Genomic DNA, 26,334 nt, shown 5'->3' on the forward strand with positions numbered 1-26,334 from the left:
TTCCCATGGCTAATTGCATTTTCGTGTTATACTCAGATGTCTCCTGTCCAGAAACCCAATTCTGCTGTGCTGGCAGCCCCTCTTCCTAAAAATAACCCTCCCCAACCCCTCTGGCACCATGACCCAGTATCACCCACATTCTTGAAGAGTGCTATGCAGGGGCAGCTGTGGTTTCTAGCTGGTACACCCCTTGAGAGTACACCCTAATCACCTTTGAAAGATGCATGGGCAAACTATATTGGCTGGCAGTCACAGAGATCATTAACTCCAAAAAAACTAGTCTTTCTAGAAAATGTGTGACCACGGCCAATAGGGTTTTCTTCTAAGTCAAGAGCTAGGAAGAGGAAAAAGGAACCCGGACCCATTTATTTATTTCAGACTAATTTCAGCCACAATTGCAAAGCCCCAGAATCTCCATTTTAACAAGAACTCAGTCAATTCTGATCAAGTTCTACTCAAGTAGAACACCAGGTTCTGGTTTCAAGAGGGAGACTAAAATACATGAATGAATACTTTCATTTCCTTAGTCACAATCATGCATTCAACATTTACTGAATATCTACCACATGCCTAGCACTGTCCTAGAGCTCACGTACTTAACAAAAAAACAACAAAAAAGTTCCTGTCCCCATGGAGCTTACATTCTAATGGTGAGAGACTGACATAACCAGATATAAAAATACCGAAGCAACCAGGGAATGAAGCCATCCATTTTTAAAAATAAAATATATCCCTTGGTATAATTAATTAAATGCAGATTTTAAAAGATGTCCTAATCCCATCATTTTACTGAAAATGCTCAAAGGCAGTTATTTTTGAATGGTAGCATGTGCCCAACATTCTAATACACATGTAGAATCCACATTACTAAATGAAAATACACCTTAAAGAAAACTGAAAAGAAACTATCAGGGCCATCTATCAGCAAAGACATTGGCAATATTTTTAAAAACCTGTTAAGTCTCCTAGTCTTCTTAGTAAAATGTGCACAGTCTTAAACCAGTAATACATTACACATCAAAACCCAAACCAATTATCCATGCATGGTTTCCTATACCTGCCCAGGATTGTCTAGTCCCATATCAAGGCTCTCCTGAGTCAAGGGGCTTCCCCTCCTTCATTATTCTAGTCACCACTCCTTCCCCAACCCAAAACTTGACTAGAGATGCAAAGTATGAGCTGTGCTGTATGCTAAAATATGACCTAGCCAAAGGAAATTAGTTCAAAATGTTTTCCAAGTTAGTACTTTTCAAAAGGAAGCAAATTAAGATTATTAAATGGGTATTCTCAATTTTTTTTAGCTATGTTAAGACTTATACATTAGCTTTATTTTTGTGAGCAAAAGCAATCATATAAAGCACACGTGGAACAATATACAACTTAACCAGTAAAACTAACTGAATGTGAAAATCTGAAACTTATACAGTATCAATTCTCAGAACATGCACAATTGCATATGGCTACATATTTCATGCCCATTTTGTCCAGATGGTTTCAGACTTCTCTTCATTGGTGATATACCCAAACCTAAGAAAAAAACATAAAGGAACAGGAAAAAGAAAATCACAGTTGGTCAAGTTATGGTATCTACTGCTTGTATACAGCAAAACCTGACAGCACCACATGATAACCGAGCTTTTTGCAAAAACTCTTGTCAATTCACAAGAAGGAAGCAAAGTCAAAAGATGGGTCTACAGGCAAGTTAAGCTCAGCTGAAAGATCAACAACTGGACAGCTCAAACACCAGAGATCACTTTCTAGCATACAATTGACAATTGCCCTGGCTGTCCTCTAACTTTAGCTATCCAAAAGCACTTTAGTTTTGCTCATGTTTGCAAACTTTCCAGGCTGACTTCAAGCCATTAGATGTGGATCACTTTCCCAGAACAATAGTTAGTGAACTATAAAAAATGCAACAAACTGGAAAAGTTAAAATTTAGCTTATGTATCGGAACTAAGTTGGAACATTCAGGGATTAAGTTATAAGGTGCAGGTCATCTGTTAACTGTTAGTCTAACTGGTGCTATTATTTAAAAACCAAACCATGAAAGTTATGTAGATTAATTCATATCTCCCCGCAAACAGAAGCCTAATTCTATAAAAGGGTCAATTACTATCAGTGCCTTTTTTTCCCTTAAGGTAAAATAAACAAATAGTCTGCCCCAACTCCTATTTCCTAGATATAAATTGAACTTCTTTCACATTTAGGCATTTCTAAAACCAGAAGTCATTCTTGTCCCTAAAAGAGATATTTGTACAAAGTATCCTATGAATTATAGCACCTATGCTATCTGGACTACCTTTCAAAATAAACCTAATTCAAACCGCAGCCCAGTTTTCATATTAACATGGCATTTTAACACTATACTAATTTACCACAATTTGGCACAAATTTTTAGTCATAATTATTCACATAATTTCCTTGTTAAAAATGGAAAAGATGGCAATCTAATTCATAGTAACCTATTTGAATGTAATACTCAGGTATTTTATTACTAAACATGGCAGAACCCGTATTTAAGCAAAATCCCCCTCACTTGAACCACTTAAGAGTGAAGGCATATAAAAACTAGTATCAGTCTAAAAGAGGACTGGCAGGTTAGTTCAGTTGGTTAGAGCATGGTGCTGATAACACCAAAGTCCTGGGTTCGATCCCTTTACTGGCCAGCTACCAAAAAAAAAAAAAGTCTAAAAAATATCGTGTTTGCATGCTTTCAAAACATACTAAAAGTGCAACGTTAACGATTATAATGTGTTAAGGAGAAGCCCAAATGCTCACTTTAATTAATAGGGAAGATTTAATTTGGGCATACCTACTACAAAAGTGTCTAGAATATTCACTTAATTATTTTCCTACTCTTTTCCTATGTTTGTCAGGCTTGTTACACATACACACTACCAGAGATTAACCTAGATAACATCAATTTAGGCTAGTCCATATCTGTGAACTCCAAATTAATGAGGTTTTTACTGTATTAATATTCAATAAAATGTATACTTTTAGAAGGATGCAAATTTCTACTCCCCCATATCAAGATTAAATTTTAATTCAACATAGCTAGTGGACTTTTAAAACCTACACAGAACATAGAATTCTAAGTCCTAGCTGGTTAGTTCAGTTGGTTAGAGTGTAGCCTTATAACATCAAGGTCATGGGTTCGAATCCCCATATGAGCCAGCCACCAAAAAAAAGAAAAGAAAAGAAATCTAAGTCCTGAATACATATGGACTCCACATACCTTACTGATAGTTTAACTTAAAAGAAAACCAAATTGTTTATTTCATGGCAGCCTGGAAGGAATAATTATGTAATAAACGACAATAAGAAAAAGCCACTTATCATATAGTCTAGTCTTTATTGAAAGACTTACTTCAACTGTGGTTTACAGCTTTGGCTTAAGTTGGCCAGTCATTTTAGCCTCTCACTGCCAGCATATATAAAAATCAAGTGGGAATGGCATGGGGGGAAATATTAGTAGAGCAATTACTAGAGCAAATGAGAGAAACACATCACCAAAATAAATCTTAAAATAATTATGAAATAAGAAACATTTCCTTGCATGCCAAAGAAACTCTGCTGCTGTTTTTAATGAATATGGAAGAGAAAAGGCAACAATTCTTAGGCTTTAAATTGGATCAAGATAGCACTGACTTCACTTTGTGTTATAAAAGTCTGAGTCTGTGTTAGCTTGACAGTCTTATTTTTTAAATGGTCATTTCATTTGGAAATAAGTAGCTTTATATTTTAAAAACAATGTAATATGAAATAACTTCCATTAACTGAACTGATCGTGAAATCCTGTTTTCTTTCAGATTAAGACGAAGGGCACTTCAGTCACATGTTTACTATGGCAATATAACTAGTCTGGACAGTTTTATTAAATCATAGAATATACAACCAGGAAATGCTGCAGCTATGCTTTTACCTATCTCAACAAGCTACTTAATTTACTGGCAGACCAAAAAAAAAAGCAAACAGAATTTAATAGGCGTTTATCAATTTTTTAAAAAAGTTTTTAGCAGTTCAAGTTTCATATATTCATGATATTTTTAACTCGGGGGCATAATTAATATAATTTCTTTTCCCTATAAAATATAAAGTAACTTTTCTAAAAACATTCCCCAAAGATACTATAAACAAAACAAATAAGGGTGTATTTCATAATAGAAGACTGTAATAGGTTACTATTGTAGTTAAACTAAGGTGCCATAAAAAATTTGGCCCAAGGATGAAGAACTTCAGACCCTGCAATTTTTATGTTGAATACATTTGGCTGTATTTTCTAAGTGGAGGGAAAAAAAAGTAACACCAAAATCATTGTGGTCACCAATTATAAAACCATCATTATTTTAAAGCTAACTATAAGATTTCAAAGGCTTAAAAAATAGTAATTTGTGGGTGCCAATGGAATCTTACTACTTAATTATAAAGGGCTACTTTCTCATTTTGGTGCCCAGACCAACATTTTGAATACACTGCCAAAACATTTGCACCCCCTAGCTGTCACAATTCAAATACAACAAGTTTTACCTATTTTACATTCCTGTTTGATAGACATTTGAGGCAGATTTTATCCGCATAGCCTGAAAAATAACTCAAAAGCAAACCTCAATCTTCTGCATCTTCCCAACTGATTCATTTACAAACTATGCACACATACAACTCAAGCCTTCCTCAGGCTTGTCATCTCATGCACACTACCCACAAAGGAAAAAAAATTAATTAAAAATAAAAGTCACAATTCTGTGTACTATTTAAACTGAATATCCAATTATAAATTGGTACATCAAACTGTCTAAATTAGATGTTTTAGCAATCCTGTTAAAAAAATTCTTGGCCAAAATATATCTAATTTTTAAAAACATCTCAAGATTTTTAAAAAACACTTGTACTATACAACTTATAGAAACCTTGAAATTGGTTTACAAGGTTTTAATCAAGGTATTTACATACCAAGTAATGTAAAGCAAAAAAAAAAAAAAGTCTAATTTCCAATAACATTTTAGAATATACTAATGTATCACGTATTTGTATGAAATTAAAATTAAGGCTTTTTCTGTGTAGTAATTTGTATAATTTTAATTTTACATTGTAGCCAACCTTGGAAATGTCAGTCTTAAACATTCTTATCAATCCACTGCATTCAATGCAGTGAAGTGTGTTAAGTGTTACTTCAAATAATTACATTGCTGCTACTTCTATGTTGAAGCATGCTTTTAAAACACTGTAGTAATTCAGTATTTACAATGTATATTATTTAAACTTCATGTAAAAGCACAAGTATGACTGTCTGACTTTAATACAAACAACATACTTGGAATTCCCCCCCCCAATGAAATGTAATATACTACAGTTTTAATAATCAATACTTTTTGAAGTTCTAAAAATATGTCTTAATGTGGACCACCAACATTTGCTCAAGTAACTCAGACAATGCCGTTCCTTATTTAGGGTGCAAAATTTCAGTCTGGCTTCAGTTTCTTTAGGCATACAGAAAGTAAGTATTTCCTCCAAAGCGATTCCAAAATCATGCATTTCTTCTTAATATCACACTTTTTCAGCTGACTTCAAAAGTGGTCCACCTCAAGGGAGGGGAGGGGAGTATCAGGATTCAGGATGAACTTATATGTGATTCCCAGTTTTTCATGATCATCCCTTTTTTGCTCTTTTAAAAACACAGTGAATTAAAATACTGAATAGCAAGATAAAAATGGAATAGTATCTAAGAATCAAAATGTATTACCCACTTCTCCTATTATATCAAAATTTGTAGTCAGAATTGTCTTTATTGACTTTATTTCAGTTTTTGTACACAAAGAAAAATCATGTTCATATCCATCATGAACAAAAACTTAAAAAGGCAGAACTAGAAGACATGTGTCCTTCACCAAAGCAAAGCTGTGCTAAAGGTTCCAAACATTTCAATTTTTAAAATAAATATTTTCATTTTCCGATGTCTACTTTCATGTCTTCAGAGTGTCACAGGAAATCGAAGCCTATCACAAATTACAATTTTGTTTAGAGTCCCAGCTCACTGTGTTTGGTAACTTGCCATTCCATATCCAGCTTGGTTAGGAGGAGGTATTACAGGGGGAGGAGCTTGTCCTTGGGGAGGCTGAGCACCAAATCCACCCATCCAAGCAGCAGAAGGTGATTGACTTGGAAGAAAAAAAAAAAAACTTCAGCAAACACAAGAAAAAAATCATCCATATTAAGAAAAAATCAAGCACAATCACAGAATGGACAACTAGAAATCAACAAACCTACAAGAAATAAAGTTTTAAGGCTGACATATGTAGAACACATATCCCACTATCAGCCTAAAATTTTTGTTAAGATTACCACAACCTAGCATAATGACGTCTCTGAAGAATATAAGAAAACTGATTTTTTAAATTGATAAATAATTTAACACATCATCCACCCATCATATATTGCATACCTGGTCTATGTACTTATCAGAAATATTTAAAACACAAGTTCATGTTGCAATGTCTTAAAAGAAGAAACCAGTGAAAGTAAAATCTAGGCTGGCCTGGGGAAAAAAATTATAAGGGACCAACCCACCCACTCTGTCAACAAAGGGGCGGGGGGCAGGGCGGAGAAAGGCAAACTACTTTGCATTACATGAATTTCTGAGATTTTCCACACAGCCAAACAGGCATAAAATCATCAAATTTCTGAAAATATATAGACAAAGATCTTTCACATGCAAAAATAAACAAATAAATAAAATAACATATTAGAAATGTAAGTCAAATTCTACCAACTGTTTACAGGGATAGCAGTACACACCAAATGTTACCCCAACTTCCCTTTTCACCTAGGTAATAAGAAGTAATTTTTGAGCCTCATAAATAACATCCCATTAGATTTGTTTCTACAACGCTTATAATGCCAAATAGTTGAATATAGATAATTTAAAGAAATTCTCCCTTGCAAAACACACTTTCTTATTTTCTTCATCAGAACTGTATCTGTATCTGCTTCTGTACTGGAAAAACCAAAACAACTTACTCTACTCCAAATCCTTGTTGATTCCATGGTTGCCCATATACTCCATAAGGTGGAACTTGCCACCCATTTGCCATATACTGTCCATACTGTTGTGGGTTTCCATAAACCTGGCTCCACTGGCCCCACTGACTATAGTCGACCTAGGAAAAAGCAAATTATTGTTTTAGGAAACAAGTAAGAAACACCGTATTTGAAGAAAGAGTGGGAGACAAGGAAGAGAAAAACTAAGTAAGCACCCTTATGTGAATAGGACTCTGTTATTTATCATTGTCTAAGTTTATTGGGGTGGTGACACCTGTGAAAAGAAAGTATTAAGATTCAGTTAATACCACAAAATAATCAATTTTGAAATAGCATTAATACAATCAACTGAAAGTAGCTATATGCTTTATTTTATTATTTATTTTACAGAGTATACAAAGCTTTTTATGTAGATATGTAAGATGGAAACCTTAAAAAATGCTATGAAAAATCGAATTACCTGTTGGAAGTTTTTAGTCATATCAGGAGATTCTTTACCCCAATAGCATTTAACCACATGTCCTTCAATCGTAGTACCATTCACCGAAACAATGGCATGGGCCGCACTTTCATGGGTTGAAAATCTAAGAGAAAAAAATAATGTGGTTTCGTCTTTTATTTTTTAAGAACTTGACACAGTAAATAATACAGAAACTCATTAGTTTATACCTGTAAGTTGATATTTTTCCTAGGACATTATGTAGGTAATTAAAAGTTTGATATTGCAAAGTACTAAAATAACAAACTCTAAGATGGCAGGGGGGATTTAAATAACATAACTGAAGGAAATGAATCAAATTTAAGAGTAATGATGATATTACCGGTAGAATGTTACCTGACAAATGAATACCCCTTCTCTGGAAAAACTCTTATTTCCATAATTTGCCCAAATGGTGAGAATGTCTGTCTCATAAGCTGATCTATAAAACAAAAACATACAGATAAAATATTTAAGGCTCTTCATATTTATATTTTCATGATAATTGTATATCATGAAATTCATAACTATAGTGATGAAACTCCACAGAGTGGAGTGATGAAACACCACAGAGAGGGTGATTAGAAAACCAAACACTGTACCTGTTAACCCAGAGGCAATTCCTCCACAGTACACAGTACAATTTTTTGGACTTGACTGGTTTACTACATCTTCAAATCTCAACTGCTTAGTGTTGTCTATATGCAGAAAGAAAACAAAAATGCTGACTGTTATACAGTATTGTAAAACTACCTTTTGTTAATTACTATATGATATTTTAGTTAATTACTTTTAGTTAATTACTATATGATATTAAGATATGCCTGAATGGGAGAAGAAAATACAATATTTTTCTCAATGCTATGATCTAATATAGATTTGATCTATAAAATCAGGTGGTTCACAGTTCCAAAAATATTTATACCAAAGCCCAATTATTTTCAGATAATGAAATTAAAGATGAGTCTTGCAACACTAATTTAAATATTAAAAAATAAAGACTACATTAATTCATGATTTTGTGAAAAATCCATAATTTTAACATATACAGAGGACATATCTTACTTTCTTGTGTACTTTTAGGTGCAGGTGGTTTACGTGTGGCCCAATTGGTTCTGATTTGACGACCTCCCAACCACTGACCTCCCATGTGCACAATTGCATTTTCTGCATCCTAGACAGAAAAAGAGGAAAGAAAGAACAACCACAAACAATGAAAATAGTGGAATATAAGACCCAGTAAGATGAAATAAAATGCTGGCACTGCTGGATCCAATAAATGTCATCAGTAAATGAATTCACTAAACATCCTAAACAAAAATATTACTGACAAAAAAATGATTTGAACTTGAGTAATTAATAAAAATTATTTTTATTTACAGATTTCAAAATACCAGGATAGCATTTAAGTTCGAGTAAAGGGAAATTTATCATAAATCAAATATGCAAGAAAAAATCACAACCCCACTGGAAACCCCACAAATTTTTTTAGTTTCTCAAATATACACATTTGAATAAAAAAGAAAACAGAAATCCCACAAGACAAAGTCATCTTCAAATATTTAACTTAATGGTTGATTTGTAATATAACTTTTACTGAATAATATATAAAAACTCTAATGTTATAGTCTAAACTACCTACCCCCCCACATCTATATTCTTTTAGTAATGAATTATAATTATGACACAAGATTAAACATCTATTTTGAGACAGAAGACTTCTGAATTATGATTCAGAATGCTGTAAAATGGCTGTCAATAAAAAACAAGTTTAGATTACCCAAATCAATGTGAATTTAAAATTAATCTAAACAAAGACAGAACACAACTCTGGCCCTTTATCTTAAACGAAATGTAAGTAATTTAAGTTACCTGTTTTTAAAGTGTACATAATTTAAGGTGTAGAAACTGTTCTAAAATAAAACCCTACTTTATTATTTAATGTTACAGTTAGTGCAAGTACTTAGATATTTTGGTACCTCTTTCTTAAAGAATACCTGCAAAAATCAAGATGGATTATTTAAATTTTCATTTGCATAATTTCCTGTAGTCATTAACATCCCAGTTATAAAAGTATGGACAATAATTTTAAAAAGAGTTAAAACTAATATTTTCATAGTTAAGACTCAGAATAGCTCATTTTGCTTAGTCTTAGGCTTTACTTCTAACAAATCTTACCTTCACCAATACACAAATGCAATTTTAATAATCTTCCTTATAGTGTAATCACCCTATCTTTTCCCAGCAATTTATTTCCAAGTTTATGAAAGAATTAAACTTTTATTGAAACACACACAAAATTACATAAAAGCTGTGCCTATAGTTAGCATCTAAACATACTCGTTTCAGATATGATATACTAATGATGAAATTTAGCATTAAAAAATTTAAATTGAGTGGAAAGAACATACCAGTTTGTTATAAAAAGATACAAAACCATAGCCTTTGGATTTTCCAGTTGCCATGTCTTTAACTACCCGGGCATCCCTGTGAAAAGAAGCACAGCTAAATGAGGGAAGTAAGAGTCACCCTCAAAATAAAAACTAAAAGGAACCACACACACTGTATTGTGAGCATTTTTAAAAATAATATTCCAGTTAGCCCTAATTAACTATAGCCATTCCTGAACTCTCCCTAATGCTTCTTTACCTGTTAGAAAAAAGCAGTAGGACAAAAACATGTAATAAACATGCAACCTAATCAAATAGCCTATGCTTTCTAAACTAAATGCTCAAAGTTGAAGATTAACAGGAACAACAGTTTCCTTTTCTAACATTCTATTTGCTAGTGTCCTATAAGGTTTACTGATTCTATAAATTACTGTAACAATGCTAACTACTTTACCATGCAATCTCTAAATAGTTAAATGTCTTCTGCCTACTGATACAAAATATATGAAATATTAAAAAATTGAAAAAGAGGAAAAAATAGGAATTAAAAAGGCATACATGGCCTGTTAACAGATTTCTTTATTTTTCTTGGTCAATTCTCTACCATCATTTTGGAGTTTGGGCAGCTGTAAATTTTGAAAAATTGACATTTTCAGAAATTTAAGAAAGGAGAATAAAAAACTAACAACAATGCTAAGCACACCAGTACGAAAACAACAAATTTACACAGAAATTTTAGTGAGTAAGTTAAAATGATTGGAAATATAGAACTCCATTGAATATAGAATGTTAAAATGTAAATACTAAAATATGTATATATAAATAATGTATAATAAGAATAAATAGAAATGAGAAAAAAAATCTACAACTGAGTTCCAGTGTGCACAGTTCCTTGCAGTTAGCCTTCAAGATCCTGTCCATTCTTATGAGCAATTCTGCAAAATAACCAGAATGCTATTACTTTTAATTGTGACTTGGACTTTAGAAAAACTGCAGGTCTCAGGCATAAATAAAGATTGAAAAACAGCAACCTGTATTATTTTTATACTGATTTTTAAAACAGTACTACTTACCACATTTAGATTAAAAAGCAAAGCAAATATTAAAATAGAAAATTAAGAATTAAATCTTTCTTTCAAATAAATTATATCTATAGAACAACAAATTATATAGAGAAAAAAACTGTTGTTCTTAGTTGAAACATATTCCTACAAAGTAGTACTAAAACATTTAATTTAAATATACAGGAAACATACAAATTAAACTGATTTTAATCAGAAAGATAAACTGTAATAAACATTTTATAAAAGTTGCAACCACTTTTAATTTTCCAATATACTTGATCAAGTAACAAACAGCAAAATTTGAGCATAAACTGTTAAAAATCAAACCACATTTGCCCCATAAGTAGCAAAATAATATATCACTAACAAAAACAATCTACTAATTAATCCCACATTTATGACTCAGACATTGAAACATTTTAATATTGTAATAGTACTACTTTTCACTTATAGCTAAAATACCAAACACATTTATCATTATAATTAAACATGAACATTTCCAATTTAACCACAATATTCCCATAGAGTTGCCTACTTTTCCCCATTTATAAATTCCTCCTACAAAAGTTTAATACACAGTATAAATCATATTTACTTCTGATTAACCCATTATCCTTAACCACCAAATTTTGAAAACATCTCACAAAAAGCAGGACTTTATAAGTTTTACCACTTAAACCTCCGCTTCAAATATAACAAACAGAATCACTTAAATTTTTTAAACATATTTTACACAGGATTAGAAGAAAACAAGATCCCAAAACATTGAAATGACGTTAACATTTTCAACAACATCTACTACTCAAAAAGCAAAACAAACCACCAAAAAAAAAAGAGCCAAAAACCAAAAAACAAAACACACTAACTAGAGAAAGAAAATCTTAATTCCAATACAAGTTAATCATATACAATTTTGCCTGTTAATACTGAGTGTAGTACTAACTATGATACTTACGATATTTTACCAAAGGGGGCAAATGCTGATTTGATATCTTCTGTTGTAATTTCTGGACTCAAATCCCCAACAAACACATGGAAGTGATCTGAAATCAAAGCATTTGATAATCAAATACTTAAGAAGTCAGCTATTAAACCTTTTTTTAGGCAACACTAAAAGAAGGAAAAAACCCTACTTAAGCTCATAATGCTGCCAGGATAATTTCAGAACTCTTCCACAGTAAAATGCAGCAGGAGTACTTACTGGAAGTATCTTTTTTCTGGCTACTTGGTGTTGTTGCCCAGTTTACTTTGACTTCCTAAAAATAAAGATTATATTTAATACAATTATTAGGCATGTCATAATGAATTGTAACACCACTTATTAAATCATTTACCAAGCAGGATTATTTTTGTAAAAGCACTAGGCTAAATAAAGTAAAACCATCACTCAGCAGCTGAGTATCTGTTTAAGAATTTGCTAAGAAAGAATACAAACTAATTTCACATGCAAATATATGTACTCATAAGGTACCACCATTCTATTATCTTACCTTTCCCAAAATTTTTCTCCCATTCATAGCAGCTAATGCAGCAGCTGCATCTCTGTGTTCATAAAATTCCACAAAGCAATATGGGTCATTGCTTGTATGCTGCAAAACAGAAAATCCAACAGAAGAGTTGACCCTTCTGCTATCGGGTTGCTGAGAAGAAAATCCAGGAAAAAACATTACTGATAGCTAGGAATGTAACAAGTGAGATTGCATAAGCTTATGAAAGCCTAACACTTAAAAAATAAGATTTACAGCTCAACCTAACTTTGTACCTCAGAATACCGTTGTACTCAAACGGAACTATAAAAGCAGTATAGAATCATGACTATCAGTATTAAATGAAAATACAGAATTCTGGTGAAGGATGAATATAAAATGGAAGCTTACATGTATTAGACCAAATACATAGAAAGAAAAACCTCAAACTCAGATTTGATGAGGACCACTCCTTACCACTGCTCTTCTCCACTTTTTTTCTTTTTGGCAGCTGGCCAGTATGGGGATCCGAACCCTAGACCTTGGTATTATAACACTGCACTCTTATCTTTATAAGGATAAATTCTACTTATGCATCATAATCCTTCATAAACTGTATCCCAGGACTATAAAAAATACAGAAATGAACCAACTTTATAAACTTTACTGCTGATCAAAACTAGGTTTTCTACTACAAATGATGGTACTTTGTACTGCTAGAAAGACTGGGTTATATATATTTCTGTTCTGGATAAGGAAAGAATGAGAATAAAAACAGAAAAATTTAAGATTTATAATCAGCTACTGAAATTAATTCCTTATTTTCCAAAACAGTCTAACATACTGGAGATTCTATATACTTTAAATTTGGTCTCCCAAAGACCAGAGAAATACACTAGTGATCAAGAAAAGAATTTCTGAAAATGTGTCTAAATAAAATATTCCAGGACAAAGCTACAATTTTACACCATAAAAACACCAATACAAAAAAAATTTATTAAATATGTTCTATAACACTGTGCTTGATAGTAGTTGGCAAATACACATTTATAAAGATGGTGAGAAAGTAGTGCTACCTAAGCTATATCAACATTTACCACCTAACAATCAAAATGGAAATGAATTTTTATAAAATTGCAATCTATACTGAACAGCTGCACAACTGTACGAATATATTTTTTACATAAAGTTAAAAACATTGATCACTTTTCAATGAAAAATGCCCTAAAAGGATAATATTTAAAATGTGGAATTCTAGTGGACTTACAAGGGATTAAAAATATCAGATAAAATAAAATTATTTTCAACAACTACTGTTTTTCACTCCAGGAAAGTTTTAGAAGACCAATCCAAAATAAGACATCTAAACAACAGCGACAAAGCAACTAGAAGGCATTTCCTCAAGGGGAAAAGAGTGGGATCATTAATACTGACAAGAAAACTATGGGCTCTTATACAAAATCCTATTGTTGTAGCTATGTGAATACTTTTCTAAGAAGTAGAGAAAGGAAATGGGGGAAAGACTCCAAATTAAAATACTTAAATTCCTCTTGTAAGAGTTAACATTTACCAGAAACATTCATCGAAGAAAGGATTTGAAAGTAAATAAGAGATTGGCTGGTTACCTCAGTTGGTTAGAGCGTGGTGTTATAACACCAAGGTCAAGGGTCCAGATCCCCACACCAGCCAGCCGCCAAAAAACAAAATAAAACAAAAAAGTAAATAGGAAGCTACAATTGTGCTAGTTGATTTTTCCTTTTACTCCTACCTCTTCTGCTGTGATGGTCTCTATGGGAAACACTGATAATTGTAGCAAAACCTATACAGGTCCAATGGTAGATCTATTACAATCACAGGCTTTAGGAAATTCATGCATACAGATTTCAAATTTATCTAACTAGGAGCAGGCTAGATCCCACCCAATGTATCCATGTATGTGTACATGTACGCAATGTGTGTTCGTCCCTATCCTTTGTAACATCCTTTCTAATAAAACAGTAAATTTAAGGATGCGTTTCCCTGAGTTCTGTGAGCCACTCAAGCAAACTAATAAAATGCAAAGAGAAGGTTGTAGGAACCCTGATTTATAGCTGATTGGTAAGAAGTTCCAGAGGCCTGGAATTGTGACTGACATTTGAAGCGGATTGAGCCCTCACTCTGTACAATCTAACACTATCCTCAGGTAGACAGTGTCGGAATTGAATTGGAGGGCACACAGCTGGTATCTGCTGGAGTATTGCTGGCTTGCTTGCTGGTGGGGAGAAATTCCCACACATTTGGTCTGTGTTGTTTGTTGTGCTGTGACAGCGGAGGAAAGAGTGTGTGTTTTTCTCACTCTTACCATAGGGAAAGCTAGTATCTATCATAAACAACATCTAGTAAAAAAAAATCATAAAACTAAGGGGAAACAGTATTTTTCATATACTTAAGTAAAATTTATGAAAGGAAAATAAATGTCTAGATGCTAGATATTCTGTACTGGAGTTCATGCCCTTTGGACGCTTCCCATTTACAGCACCACCAAGTGACACTCTAAAAATCAATGATTTCCTTACCTTAATTAGTGTTGTCATCAATTTTTGTTGGATGACAGAAATGTCAAGACAGTGAAATATGAGATTTTATAACTATTTGCAAGTTCAAGTCTAGGAGTTCCAGAATATGAATATGGATGAAAATTCATTTCACTCCCTCCATCCCTCAAATGGCTGTACACACATAGGCTTTTTTAAAAATACTGTTAAATCGTTATCACGTTTCTCAAAAATTTTCTAGTGACTCTTTTTACCTTCTCACGCCCCATCCTCTCCTAAACCACTCCTGTCAGCTTCCCACTGAATCCTGCCACTGAAACTGCATGTTGAGCTCACCGATGATCTGTGACCCTTTTCTGTCCTTGTCTTGACTTCAAAGCAGAATTCAAAACAGCTGACTACTAGTGAAGACAGGACTACTATCCTACCCCTTTAGCCATTCTCTTCTTTTGATCCTATCATACTCTCTGGGTTTTCCTGTTTCCTCATGCAGGATCTTTCAGCAGGTAGTTTAACTCGAACTCTAAACGTAACTTTAAACGTTGAGCTGCTCCACGGCTTGGACCTCAGTCCCTGTACTTTACCATCACTCTCTCTAGGTGATCTCGTCCAGTCCCATGGCTTCAAATGCCACTGCAAACTTCAGCACTTGTCCCTCCAGAGTTCTAAACTAATTTATCCAACTGCATACAAATAACCATCCATTTAGATGTCTAATGCACATCTTAGATTTAACACTGCCAGAGCAGAACTCCTGATTGCCACCACCACCCCCTTCCATCTTGTACCTCCCTGAGTCCCTCAGTCATCCCATTTTAGTAAATCAATAGCATTATCGCCCATATATCTGCACTAATAAGGATCTTAGAGTCTTTCCTGATTTCTTCCTTTCCCTTACATCCCACAGACAAGCTAGTCCTATGGGTTCTTCCTCCAAAATATATCCCAAATATACCTACCTCTATTTCCTTGGCTATCATTCTAAAGAACAACCCCCCATCATCTCCTACCTAGACTAGTGAGGGAAACCCAGCTAGTTTCTCTCCTTCCACCCTTGTCCCTTACAATCCATTCTCCACACAATAGTAATTCTCTACAAAGAGTAATCTTAAAAATGCAAATCAAGACACCTCAGCCCCCTGCTCAAACTCCTCCAATGGCCTGCCACTGCAACCAGAGTAAAACCTAAACTCTGTCATGGCCTGTACTGCCCTATGTGATCCTGAATCCTGCCTACCTTGTTAGACTCATTTCCTACCAATCCCCTCCGTCACTCATCAGGTTCTAGCTATCCTGGTCTTTAGTTCCACAAACACAACAAGATCATTCCCAATATAAGTCCTTTATATTTGCTGTTTCCTCTGCCTGCAGCTCTTAACATAGATGGCACCATCTTGTTATTCCTATCTTGCTCAAAGAGGTGGTATCTTCTCTCACCACCTAGCCTATATAGCACCAATCTTCCAATCATCATCCCAGAACTCTGTTTTACTCTCTTCGTGGCTCTTATCCCTATGTGCCTGCGGACCTCATTTTTCCAGGTCTCCATTATATCCCCCATGTCTTGAATAGTGTCTAATGAATGAAAAAATGAATGAATAAATAATCAAAGACAGGAAGGAAAGAAGGAAAAATATAATATGTCAGAAAAGAAAGATGACTGCCATCAGAAAAGAAGATCAAAAGGTCAATGTCCTTTACAGGTTTTTAATAGTTCCCCATCTCAGGATAAAACACAAACTCCTTAGCACAACTTCCAACCCATTCCAAACACTCCTGCCTCATCTCCTGGCATCTCTCACGACTAATCCCATTTTAAACTCCATCCATGCTATAATTTCTATTTTTCCCTCTCATTCTCTCACAAGCATTCCCGCTTTCTCTCTCTACCAGCCTGGATCAACATTCTTCTCTTTGTCTGGAATCCCTTCTTCCCCAAATTCCTTTCTAGCCAGTTTCTGTTGTCATCCTTTTAGGTTTCAGGTTATAATGCCAAGGTCAAAGGTTCAGATCCCCTTCCTGGCTAGCTGTACACCCCCGCCCAAAAAGGTAACTATTCTTTTAGGTTTCAACCTAGACACCGACTCCTCCAAGATGCCTCCCCTGACCTAAGACTGCACTGGATACGCTCCCACAGCACTTGAAGCTGTCTGCTTCCATAGCGTTTATTATCCCATACGCTACGTGCCTGTTAACTCCTGTCTCCCTACTAGACTGTAAAATTTATGCAGCTAGGAACCGTCTTATTCACCACTGTACCCCTAGCACTTAGTGTAGAATTTGGTACATAGTAAATAGTAAAAAACAAACAAACAAACAAAAAAAACCCATCTTGATGAATAAACAAAAAGACAAGGAAGAAATGAACAACTGAAACATGAGTCATTGGGCACTGCTACAGAGTCTTATCCAGGAAATGTATAAAAAGTTTTCTTTGAAAAAAGGACAACAAAATTATTATTCTAACAGTTTAAATGCTTATCTCCAAAAGGTTGCTCAGTCATTAGTATTTACTGAAGATGAATAAGAAACATGGTGCTATACTATGCACATGATAACATAATGTTCTTTAACGTATACCAGTTCCTAAACTTTAAATGTATACTATCTGAATCATTAATATTCTTACTGGAATTGTTATGAAATACCATCAGGTTCTTCACCACTCTGAGATAAGCTCTTAACAACTTTTTACAAGCAGAATCACTTATCATGAAAAATGACCGCTTGAAAATAACCACGCAGAAACTTTGCCCTCTCAAACAAAACTCCATTCTAAGCCTAGTGTGTCAGCCAAATCAGAGTAATAAGTCAAACATCAAACACAAATCTCTTCACCAGAATAACTTAAGGCATAAAATGAATTTTAAAAATGCTAATCAACCCATGTACCTCAGAATGCTAACCATCGTGCTAATTGACAGCACATGTAACTGGGAAGGTCTTACCTCTGTTATCATTTTACAGCTTTTACAGGGTCCAATCTGACTGAATAACTGAAGTATAAGGACTTCTGTCACATCTCTGGAGAGGTTACCTACGTATCTGTACAAGAAGAAAAAAATACATTATCAGCAATTTTTCTTCAACTCTGGCTTTAATGTGTTATCATTTAATTCATCACCTTTTATTTCATTTTAACTTCCTCTGTCTTCAATAAAATTTTTCCAAGCAAGCCTGATCCTATGAAAGTAAGATTAACTCTTATTTAGGACAGCAACACTTGTTCTTAGGCCATTAAAATACCACTTCAGAAGACATTATAAAGAACAAAGTAATGGGATCTTGCATACTCCAAAGGTATATTATTCTGTACCCTATATATCATATTCTCATCTTATTCTAATTGTTAAAAATTTAAACCAGTTTCAAGATAACCACAATTCAAAATAATTTATCACACCACACACACAAATATGACAAATACTGATTCATTAAAACACCTGACCATAAGGGAATATTAGATATAAATGAGTTTATCTTGGACTCCCAACCAAAGCAATTACATGAGCTAAGGATAGAATTAAGAGTAAAATTATAGCTAAATACACAGAGGGTGGATGGGTTTTGTTTTGTTTTTTGCTTTTGGCTAAATAAGATTGTTAGTTATAATATGTCTTCATTATTTTGTTTTAGGAGAGCAGAGTAAAATAATAAAGTTTCTTAATCCAAAATGCATCAGAATCAACAAAATAAACCTTTATGGGGATAACAAAGCAAATATAAAGATTTCTTTAGAAATTTTCAGAGAAAAATTAAGATAAATCCATGTATAGGTTTGACTATAGCTATTTAAAGATTTGGGGTTTTTGGGCCAGCCTGTGGCTCACTTGGGATAGTGTAGTGCTGATAACACCAAGGCCACGGACTCCGATCTCTATATAGGGATGGCCAGTTAGCTCACTTGGGAGAGCAGGGTCCAAACACCACCAAGTCAAGGGTTAAGATCCCCTTACCAGTCATCTTAAAAAAATAAATAAAAAATAAAAGATTTGGGTGTTTTTTTTTCCCTAATTACAAATTGAATATGTTTCATATAAAAGATTTTAAATACAGGGTAAGTTTTAAAAAAGAAAAGAAAAACGACTACTCCATCATCAGGCTGACCACCTTGGTTTATGTCTTGTACCATGGATTTATCTTCATTTATTCTCAATAAATTGCCAAACTTTTGTCTTTCTGGTACTCAGTGCATAATTACTCAACCTTGTATCTGTTATGAACAACCTCATAAACCAAACAATATTTGTAAAATTTAACACAGTTTCTTATGAAAATAGAAGGACATAAATTTTATTTTTCTAACTGTAATATACAGCCAGGTGTTAATTTGGAAACAATACTAAGACCAAAATAAGCCTTGCAACATGGCTACCATATTAAACACATAACTGCTTTAAGATGGAACACTCTGAAAGGGAAAAAAATGGGCTGAGAAAGCTAAGGTTAAGTAAAAAAAAAAAAAAAAAAAAAAAATCTAATTAAGAATGAGTAGCAATTTTCCAGTTCAGTTCAGAATTTCACTGCAATGAGTACTAAAGACCTTAGTTTACATGCTCTAAAATTGAAACATATGTCCATTGTTACTTAAATAGAAGACTAAGCCAGTGACAAACTGGTTTAGGTCCACTATGCCATCTTTTCCTTCTAATTAAAGTAGAGCTGACCCATCGGTAGGCCAATGCAGTGACATACTTTTTCCAGCAGTAGTGAAAGGTTATAAGATTATGAGCTAAACATGGATAACTGCCTGCTCCTTTTTAACTCATAGGGGTTTGTGAGCCTGTATCCATGGAATAATTTCTTTATACAAGGTAGACTTGTCTATAAGGAAAATGAATAAGTCATCTTGATCTTCTAAATATCATGCTCACAGTCCCTAAAAGGCTAATTAGCTCATTTCTGCAAATAGAGTGGATAAAACTGATTTTCACATATTGGAGCTTGCTTGTAACAAAATTCAAATAGAATTATCATTTTAATATAACAAATTTTAAATGATTTAAACAGTTTTGAAGTAGCATTACTGTTTAAACATCGATTTGTTCAGGAAAAACTGCATGGGCATTAATTACCATCCATAACTAATAGTCATTATAAAAGCTGCTGCTGTTTAATAGGATTTTTATTCCAAGTCAACCTATGTCCTATAGATTTTGAAGAATTTCTAGAGGCACATTTAGATGTATTATTAATTTATATTTCTAGCATGATGCCAAAGATCAAAATGTTAATAGCTAGGTTTAGAATGCCATGAAATACTTATAGAAAAATTCAGTTTTAAGGATTCCTATTTTTCAAATATTTCCACTAAAAGTTAAGTGGTAAGGGCAAACTTAATTTCAAAAACTAACATAACAGACTCTCCATAACAATAAAAAGTCCATAATTCACTATATAATTTCACCTAAATTTTACCCAAATTTCAGATTGCCTTTCCTTTATTCAGAGTTCTATAATTCACACATTTACACATGTCTTCATGCAACATAATACTTAATAGAGACACATCTTACAGCTTTTAAAATACTTCAATACTGCATAAGTGCCTTCACATTATCATAAAATAATCTGTCCCCAAATAAATACGAACAAAAATATTTAAGACAAAGTTTAATACTTGACCTAACAAGATCATCTCTTGGCAGTTTAATGAAATGATATCTTTTTTCTTTCCAAATTATAATTTCTACACTTCACTTTCTTTCTGCTATGGTTATGAAGTAGTCAACAATGTTCGGATTAAAGTTCCAAGTTCTTAAGTATGTAATTTCTACCTAAGAACCTATACAAAATAACACAAAAAAGACAAATGGCTCAAATTCTTAGTATTGAGGGGTCAATTCAAAGAGTAAATACTTAGGAAATTCCAAAACGATTTTTAACTCAAGGAAAAATAAGAAAAAAGAAAAGGCATACCTTAGGGTCTATTTTGTCTTCTAAGAACAGGAACTGTAGGAACTGAAGCATTAAAAACTGAAAATGATACCTTTTCCCTAACATCGGGGTTAAAATCCATGTTGAGACTAGAAAATTAGCAGTTTGACTGTAGGCAAAAGTTCACATTGCCAAACTACTTCCTATGTCCAACTGAGCAGAATGTTAAGTTAAGAACATCATGCCTCTTAGAAGACTAAGGATATTTTTTCAACAGTGAATGTGCTGTCACTCTGAAAAGTAGTCCTACTAAGGCTGAAATTAGCAGCACTTTTACACAAAATACTATGGCTAAATTTCCATTAAAGTAACTTTTCTGCTTTTGTTCTTGGCAAGTTCCTACACAGGAGGAGATTTTGCAACAATATCCTTCAACAGATCTCTAATGAATTGTTTAATTTGTCAGTATTTCACTTTAGGAAGGAGGGAAGGTGGAGGAAAGGTACAGGAGGTACAATTTAACTGGCCAACTATATATGTAATGGATATTCACATACACATACACACACATGCTTTAAAGAAACAGAGAATATGATTAAGTTGAACAAGGGGCTTGATTATAGCCATAATATAGCCAAGTCCATGGTATAACTAGTCAATTTTATAATGACATTTTAAAGTATTTTCTTCTGCTTTGCTCTTAAAGTGTTTGGATTATACTCCAAATCATTAGTTTATTTCTTCTTTTTGACTGAGTATCAGGAAAAAAGAATAGCCTTAAAGGATGGCATTGCATAACATGGTATTATCCCAGATACACAATTTCTACTGATTTTGGTGCATCGGATAGGTGAAGAAAATAAACTACAATAGAACACTGTTACAACTTAGTGTTGTATTGTAAGCTCAGATATACCATGTATCAAATCACTGCACTACAAAACTACACACAACACAAGCCTGAAAGGTATGTCCTACAAGGCAGGTGTCAGGCAGTCCAGTTCCAATACCAGTATTATACAGCATAATCTCATTTGATTTTTTAGATCACAAGTTACCCAATACATAATACCCCCAAATAAATGTCAAATGAGAATGAAAAAACATCAGAAAACAGACCTTTAAAGCAACTATATGACAAATAGAACTTTAAGCTCAACATCAAAGCAATTCTATACCACTTTAAATACCATCAAATAAATTAGTAATACTGTAGGTAATGAATATTTAAAGACCTACCTATGCTATAAACACCATATTGTTTTCTGAAGATAGAACCATATGTCTTAGCTTGTGTGTGTCTGCAGGAAAAAAACCTCACTAGTAACACACAGGCATTTTAAGGAAACAGTTTAAGATAAGCTTTGTTAAGAGTACATTTTTTAAAAACATACTAGCCACTTGAATACCTAATCCATAGATCACAATGTAAAATATAGGATCTCCATAAACAAACAAACAAAACAAAATCCTACTAGATATCAACCTCTAAAATCATGTTCAAAGTTTTCATCGTGTTACTTGCATCTAAAAGAACCGTTTGAGGAGAAATATGCAAAATGTACACTTAAAAAAACTACTATACGTTATTTTTATTAAACTCTGACAAAAATCCCAATTGTGAAATGTTTGCTTTTATCTCAAGATTTTACATCTGAAGGTTTAAAATATATACATATAAATCAACAGACTGCACCACGTATGACAGTAATATCTGCCTATAATTTTAAATCAATCAGGACTTTCTAAAAAAAGGACTTAATACTAATTTAATGAAAGAAGTATAATCATTGTAAAATATTTATTGAGTACCTCTTATGTTCCAGGCAGTGAACTAAGTGCTGCAGGGGTAAGACCTAGGAAGATGTAGCAGTCCTTGTCTAAAAAAAAAAAAAAAAAAAACCCTTCCCATGGAGAAGAGTGGGAGAAGGAAAAAGGAAGACAGAATAGTAAACATGTACTGGCATACAGGAACAACAGAGCTTAAGATGTTTATTTACTCATACTATACATGTCACATTTTTAGACAACTGTAAACAGACAACTTAAGTGTGTTTCAGAGAAAGGACAGGAGAGTGGAGGAGGCAGAGTTAGGGAATAGGTAACAAAGAAGATAGGTTATTAGTCTCCTGGAAAACAGATGAAGACAAGGCAGATGTAAAGATAGATGAATAAAATATACTGAAAAAGCATATTATTTAGCAGGACAAAACCAGAAATTCCTCTTCATAAGGAACACATAGATACAGTTAATGAGACATGTGCCATAAGAAATTCCTCTTCATAAGGAACAGATACAGTTAATGAGACATGTGCCATGACATTTTACCAATTATCCAGTAGCTATTATGATGCAATGATGACATTTCAGATTTTTTTCAGATACGATGTAACTTTTATCTTTGTTAATTAAATACATGCTAGGTAGGTGGTAAATCTAGCTTTCCCAGATGTTTCCATCAAAGCACACATCGCTAACTAAATACCAAGCCTTGGCTTCAACAGATGTTGAAAGACAAATTTCAAGTTTGTACCAATTCTCTTTTATGGGAAGAGAAGGCAGAAATAAAAGACAACACAAAACATAAACATAAACCTTCTATTAGGAAGGCTTTTTATTCAAACATTTGATGTGCCTAAGTTGGCCTCAAATTCCCAAAACAAGATGTCAAATACTTTAGTGAGACGTTAGAAAAATAAGAATAAAAAGAATACAAGGCCGCAAAAAAACCCAAAAACAAACAAACAAAAAAACTATAAACGTACTTTCTTTGGTAGGAGTGAAGAGATGAGAAGCTAATCAAACTTTCTGAGTGCCCATCCACCTTCATCTATTCCCCCCAAACTAATTTCCCCATCGGACAGCAGAGCCAAGTGACCTATGATTATATCAATAACAGACAGAGGCAAGAGAAACAAAGCAGCGATCTGACTTCTTGTACTCAAGGTAGGAGTGCTGGGCCTCAGGTGGCTGGGAAAACGAAGGTGCCCAATTTAAACATTTCATTAGAAATTACTCAGACTTTAGGGAAAAAAAAAAAAAAGATGCAGGCAAAGAAAGGAGTGCCACACTATCCGGAAAGGAACGCAAATGCTGAGTCATCACTCTTCATTAGGAAAAGAAAGAAACTCGAATTAAGCGCAAGATGAGATTCATTCATTAGGTTGGGCTTCAGATAAAAAGCAACGCAAGACAGGAGAAGAAGCGCCCAAAAGACACACGTCGAAGAGCGGATTAAGACATCAGTTTTTCCGACTCAGAAGTTCTCGACGCACAAACAAATTAGGAAGAGGCAACACCAAGAAAGCAGGAGGAATTTAACAACTGTCAATCAGTCTAGCGTAGGGAGCGCTCAGAGTAAACTTCATCATCAAAGAAGGGAAAGATGCTCGGGCGGCAAGAGGCATCCTCCTCGCACTTCAAAAGTAGCGGGCGCGAAGCGGGTGAAATGACAGCGTGGGCGGGGGCACGTGGGCCAGAAAGAGAGAAGGGGCTGGAGCGAAGGAAGAATGTCCAGCTTTCTCGGGAAAAGAGCCTGGAAAGACAGGAGCTGAGGACGTGGAGGGCGTGATCGCTAATTCCCGGGGCCCGCAGGGGATGCAGCGGCGGTCCCACCCCCCAGTCCCACCCCCGCCAGGCCCTGCCCCCGTTGGGACCGGCCCAGCCCAGGGCCCCCGAAGCAGAGGGGAGCAGGAGCTCTCCTGGGCCTGACAGCCACGGCCGTAAAGGGTGTGCAAAGAAGGGCGCGAGAGGAAAAGGTCGAGACAAGCTCCAGAGCCCAGGAAGTGGCTGTGTTTGGGGGAAGGGAGGGCTTCCTTCCCAAGGAACAGGGGACAGATGAGGAATGCACTTCGCGTCCACGCCGCCCCAGCCAGGGAGCAGCTGAGAGTCCCGGCTCCGGTCCCCTCGCTCCTGCTCCCTCCCTTAGCGTCCCGTGGTGCCTGGGCCTCTCGGCGCCTGGCAGCCCCCGTCTCGGGTACTCACAGAGTCCGGGGCTGCCCGTCGTCTTCCATCATGGTGGGTGCGACGGAGCGATCCCGGGACAAGGGGGAGGGCAGGGCTGGGGAGGGGAGGGGGCGGGGAGGAAGGGGAGGGGGGCTCCGGGCACCGGCTGGGGACAGAGGATAAGGCACCGAACCCTACTCTCGGGCTCTCTCCCCCCAGCCCGCTCCGGACACTGCGCTCCAACCAGGAGGAGCAGGAGGAGGAGGAGGATGGACAAAATGGCCGCCGCCACCAGCCAGGCAGGAAACGGGGCAGAGCGCAGGCGCAGCCCGCCAGGTCACCGCTCAGGCCGGCCGCGACGGCCTGCACCGGGGATAACTGAGCGGGGAGGAAAACGGGCCGTTGAGGAAACTCTGTGCCCTCTCACGACGGGTCACGTCGTCGCTATGGGCCTGCTGGCCGGCCGAAGCCCAACCAACTGCAGAAGAAATCTGGCAAAAAGAGAAAAGCCGTGATGCTGAAGTCTCTGGGAACCGTGGCCCTGGAAAGGAGAGAGGGAAGCGCTTCTCCAGAGGACTGCTGGGAACTGTAGTCCACAAGAGACCCGCGCCGCGCTGGGACGCGAAGACGAGACTTCTGGGTAGTGTAGTCGTACGTGAGGACGTGCGGCGACCAGGAAGTCGGCGTGCATGGGAAGGGACGAGAAGAGTAAAAGCGACGTTAAAAGGCGACGAGACAGTGCTCGCTTCGGCAGCACATATACTAAAAGGCGACGAGACAAAGTGGGAAAAATCCCTGTCCGTGAAGTGAACTTCTAGTCCCAGAGTGCCTCGCGCTGGGGGCTGCCCCAGCGCTGCTCCAGGCATTTTAAGGCTCTTCTGTTGGCTCAGCCTGAACTTCTGCTCCGCCTCCGTCCGGCCCGAGAGCGGTTTCTTCAACTGCGGCTCCGGCGGTGCTGTGGCTCCTCATGGCGTTCGAGCCGGCAGGCCTTGCCGGCCCTTCTCCTCTTATCACAACGGCCCGCCCGCGGTCGTCAACCGCCGCCTCGCGCGACGGGCCGGAGAGAGTCTGGCCTGGCGTAGACCCGTGGGGACTTCCCAAGGCCCGGCGTGTCGTTTGGACGCATTTACCTGCCAATAGGTGTTCCTCGCTTAGGTGGCCTTGTAAATTGCTTTACAAGTTTCGGAAGTTAACGTACCCATTTATCTCATCGGATAGGGGGTAAGAAGAGCCGTTCTTTATTCAAATGACTACCCCTTCTACCCTCTTACTTAATTCTTGGAGTTAAAAAAAAAATCCTTGGGCAGAGACATGCAAAGATTTAACGTTTATAGCTAATGATTTGGACGTGGAATGAAGTCTTGCGTTAAGATGTGGGGAGCCGTGTTCAAACTATCTCTGCAGGGCCGGCCCGTGGCGCACTCGGGAGAGTGCGGCGCTGGGAGCGCAGCGGCGCTCTCGCCGCGGGTTCGGATCCTATATAGGCATGGCCGGTGCGCTCACTGGCTGAGCGCGGTGCGGCCGGTCACAAAAAAGACAA

General features: G+C 36.0%; 1 protein-coding gene across 3 annotated transcripts; it reads right to left on the bottom strand.

Moving 5' to 3' along the window:
• Positions 1–5,780: 5,780 nt before the first annotated feature.
• TIAL1 (TIA1 cytotoxic granule associated RNA binding protein like 1) lies at positions 5,781–25,310 on the bottom strand. 3 transcript variants are annotated; one of them, XM_063102499.1, is made up of 13 exons: positions 24,834–25,308; positions 22,088–22,149; positions 17,920–18,016; positions 12,462–12,611; positions 12,173–12,227; positions 11,927–12,014; positions 9,929–10,004; positions 8,583–8,691; positions 8,120–8,215; positions 7,875–7,959; positions 7,500–7,623; positions 7,019–7,158; positions 5,781–6,159 (listed from the first exon to the last, which is right to left on the bottom strand). In XM_063102499.1, exons 3-13 carry the CDS (start codon positions 17,929–17,931, stop codon positions 6,033–6,035), a joined length of 1,062 nt encoding a protein of 353 aa, XP_062958569.1. In that variant the 5' UTR covers positions 17,932–18,016; positions 22,088–22,149; positions 24,834–25,308; the 3' UTR covers positions 5,781–6,032. The 3 variants fall into 3 exon arrangements, with proteins under 3 accessions (XP_062958569.1, XP_062958567.1, XP_062958568.1); XM_063102497.1 differs by lacking the exon at positions 22,088–22,149 and having other exon boundaries at positions 24,834–25,310; XM_063102498.1 differs by lacking the exon at positions 22,088–22,149 and having other exon boundaries at positions 12,462–12,560.
• Positions 25,311–26,334: the final 1,024 nt, after the last annotated feature.

Source organism: Cynocephalus volans, chromosome 7 (assembly GCF_027409185.1).
Source record: "Cynocephalus volans isolate mCynVol1 chromosome 7, mCynVol1.pri, whole genome shotgun sequence".
Taxonomy (NCBI): Eukaryota; Metazoa; Chordata; class Mammalia; order Dermoptera; family Cynocephalidae; genus Cynocephalus; species Cynocephalus volans.

Coding starts and splice junctions, on each gene's coding strand:
- TIAL1 (XM_063102497.1), bottom strand. CDS start 24,865: ATGATGGAAGACGACGGGCAGCCCCGGACTCT. Junction 12,228..12,461: donor GGAGAAAAATTTTGGGAAAG/GTAAGATAATAG, acceptor CTTTATTTTTAG/GAAGTCAAAGTAAACTGGGC. Junction 7,159..7,499: donor TGACTAAAAACTTCCAACAG/GTAATTCGATTT, acceptor GCTTTTTCCTAG/GTCGACTATAGTCAGTGGGG.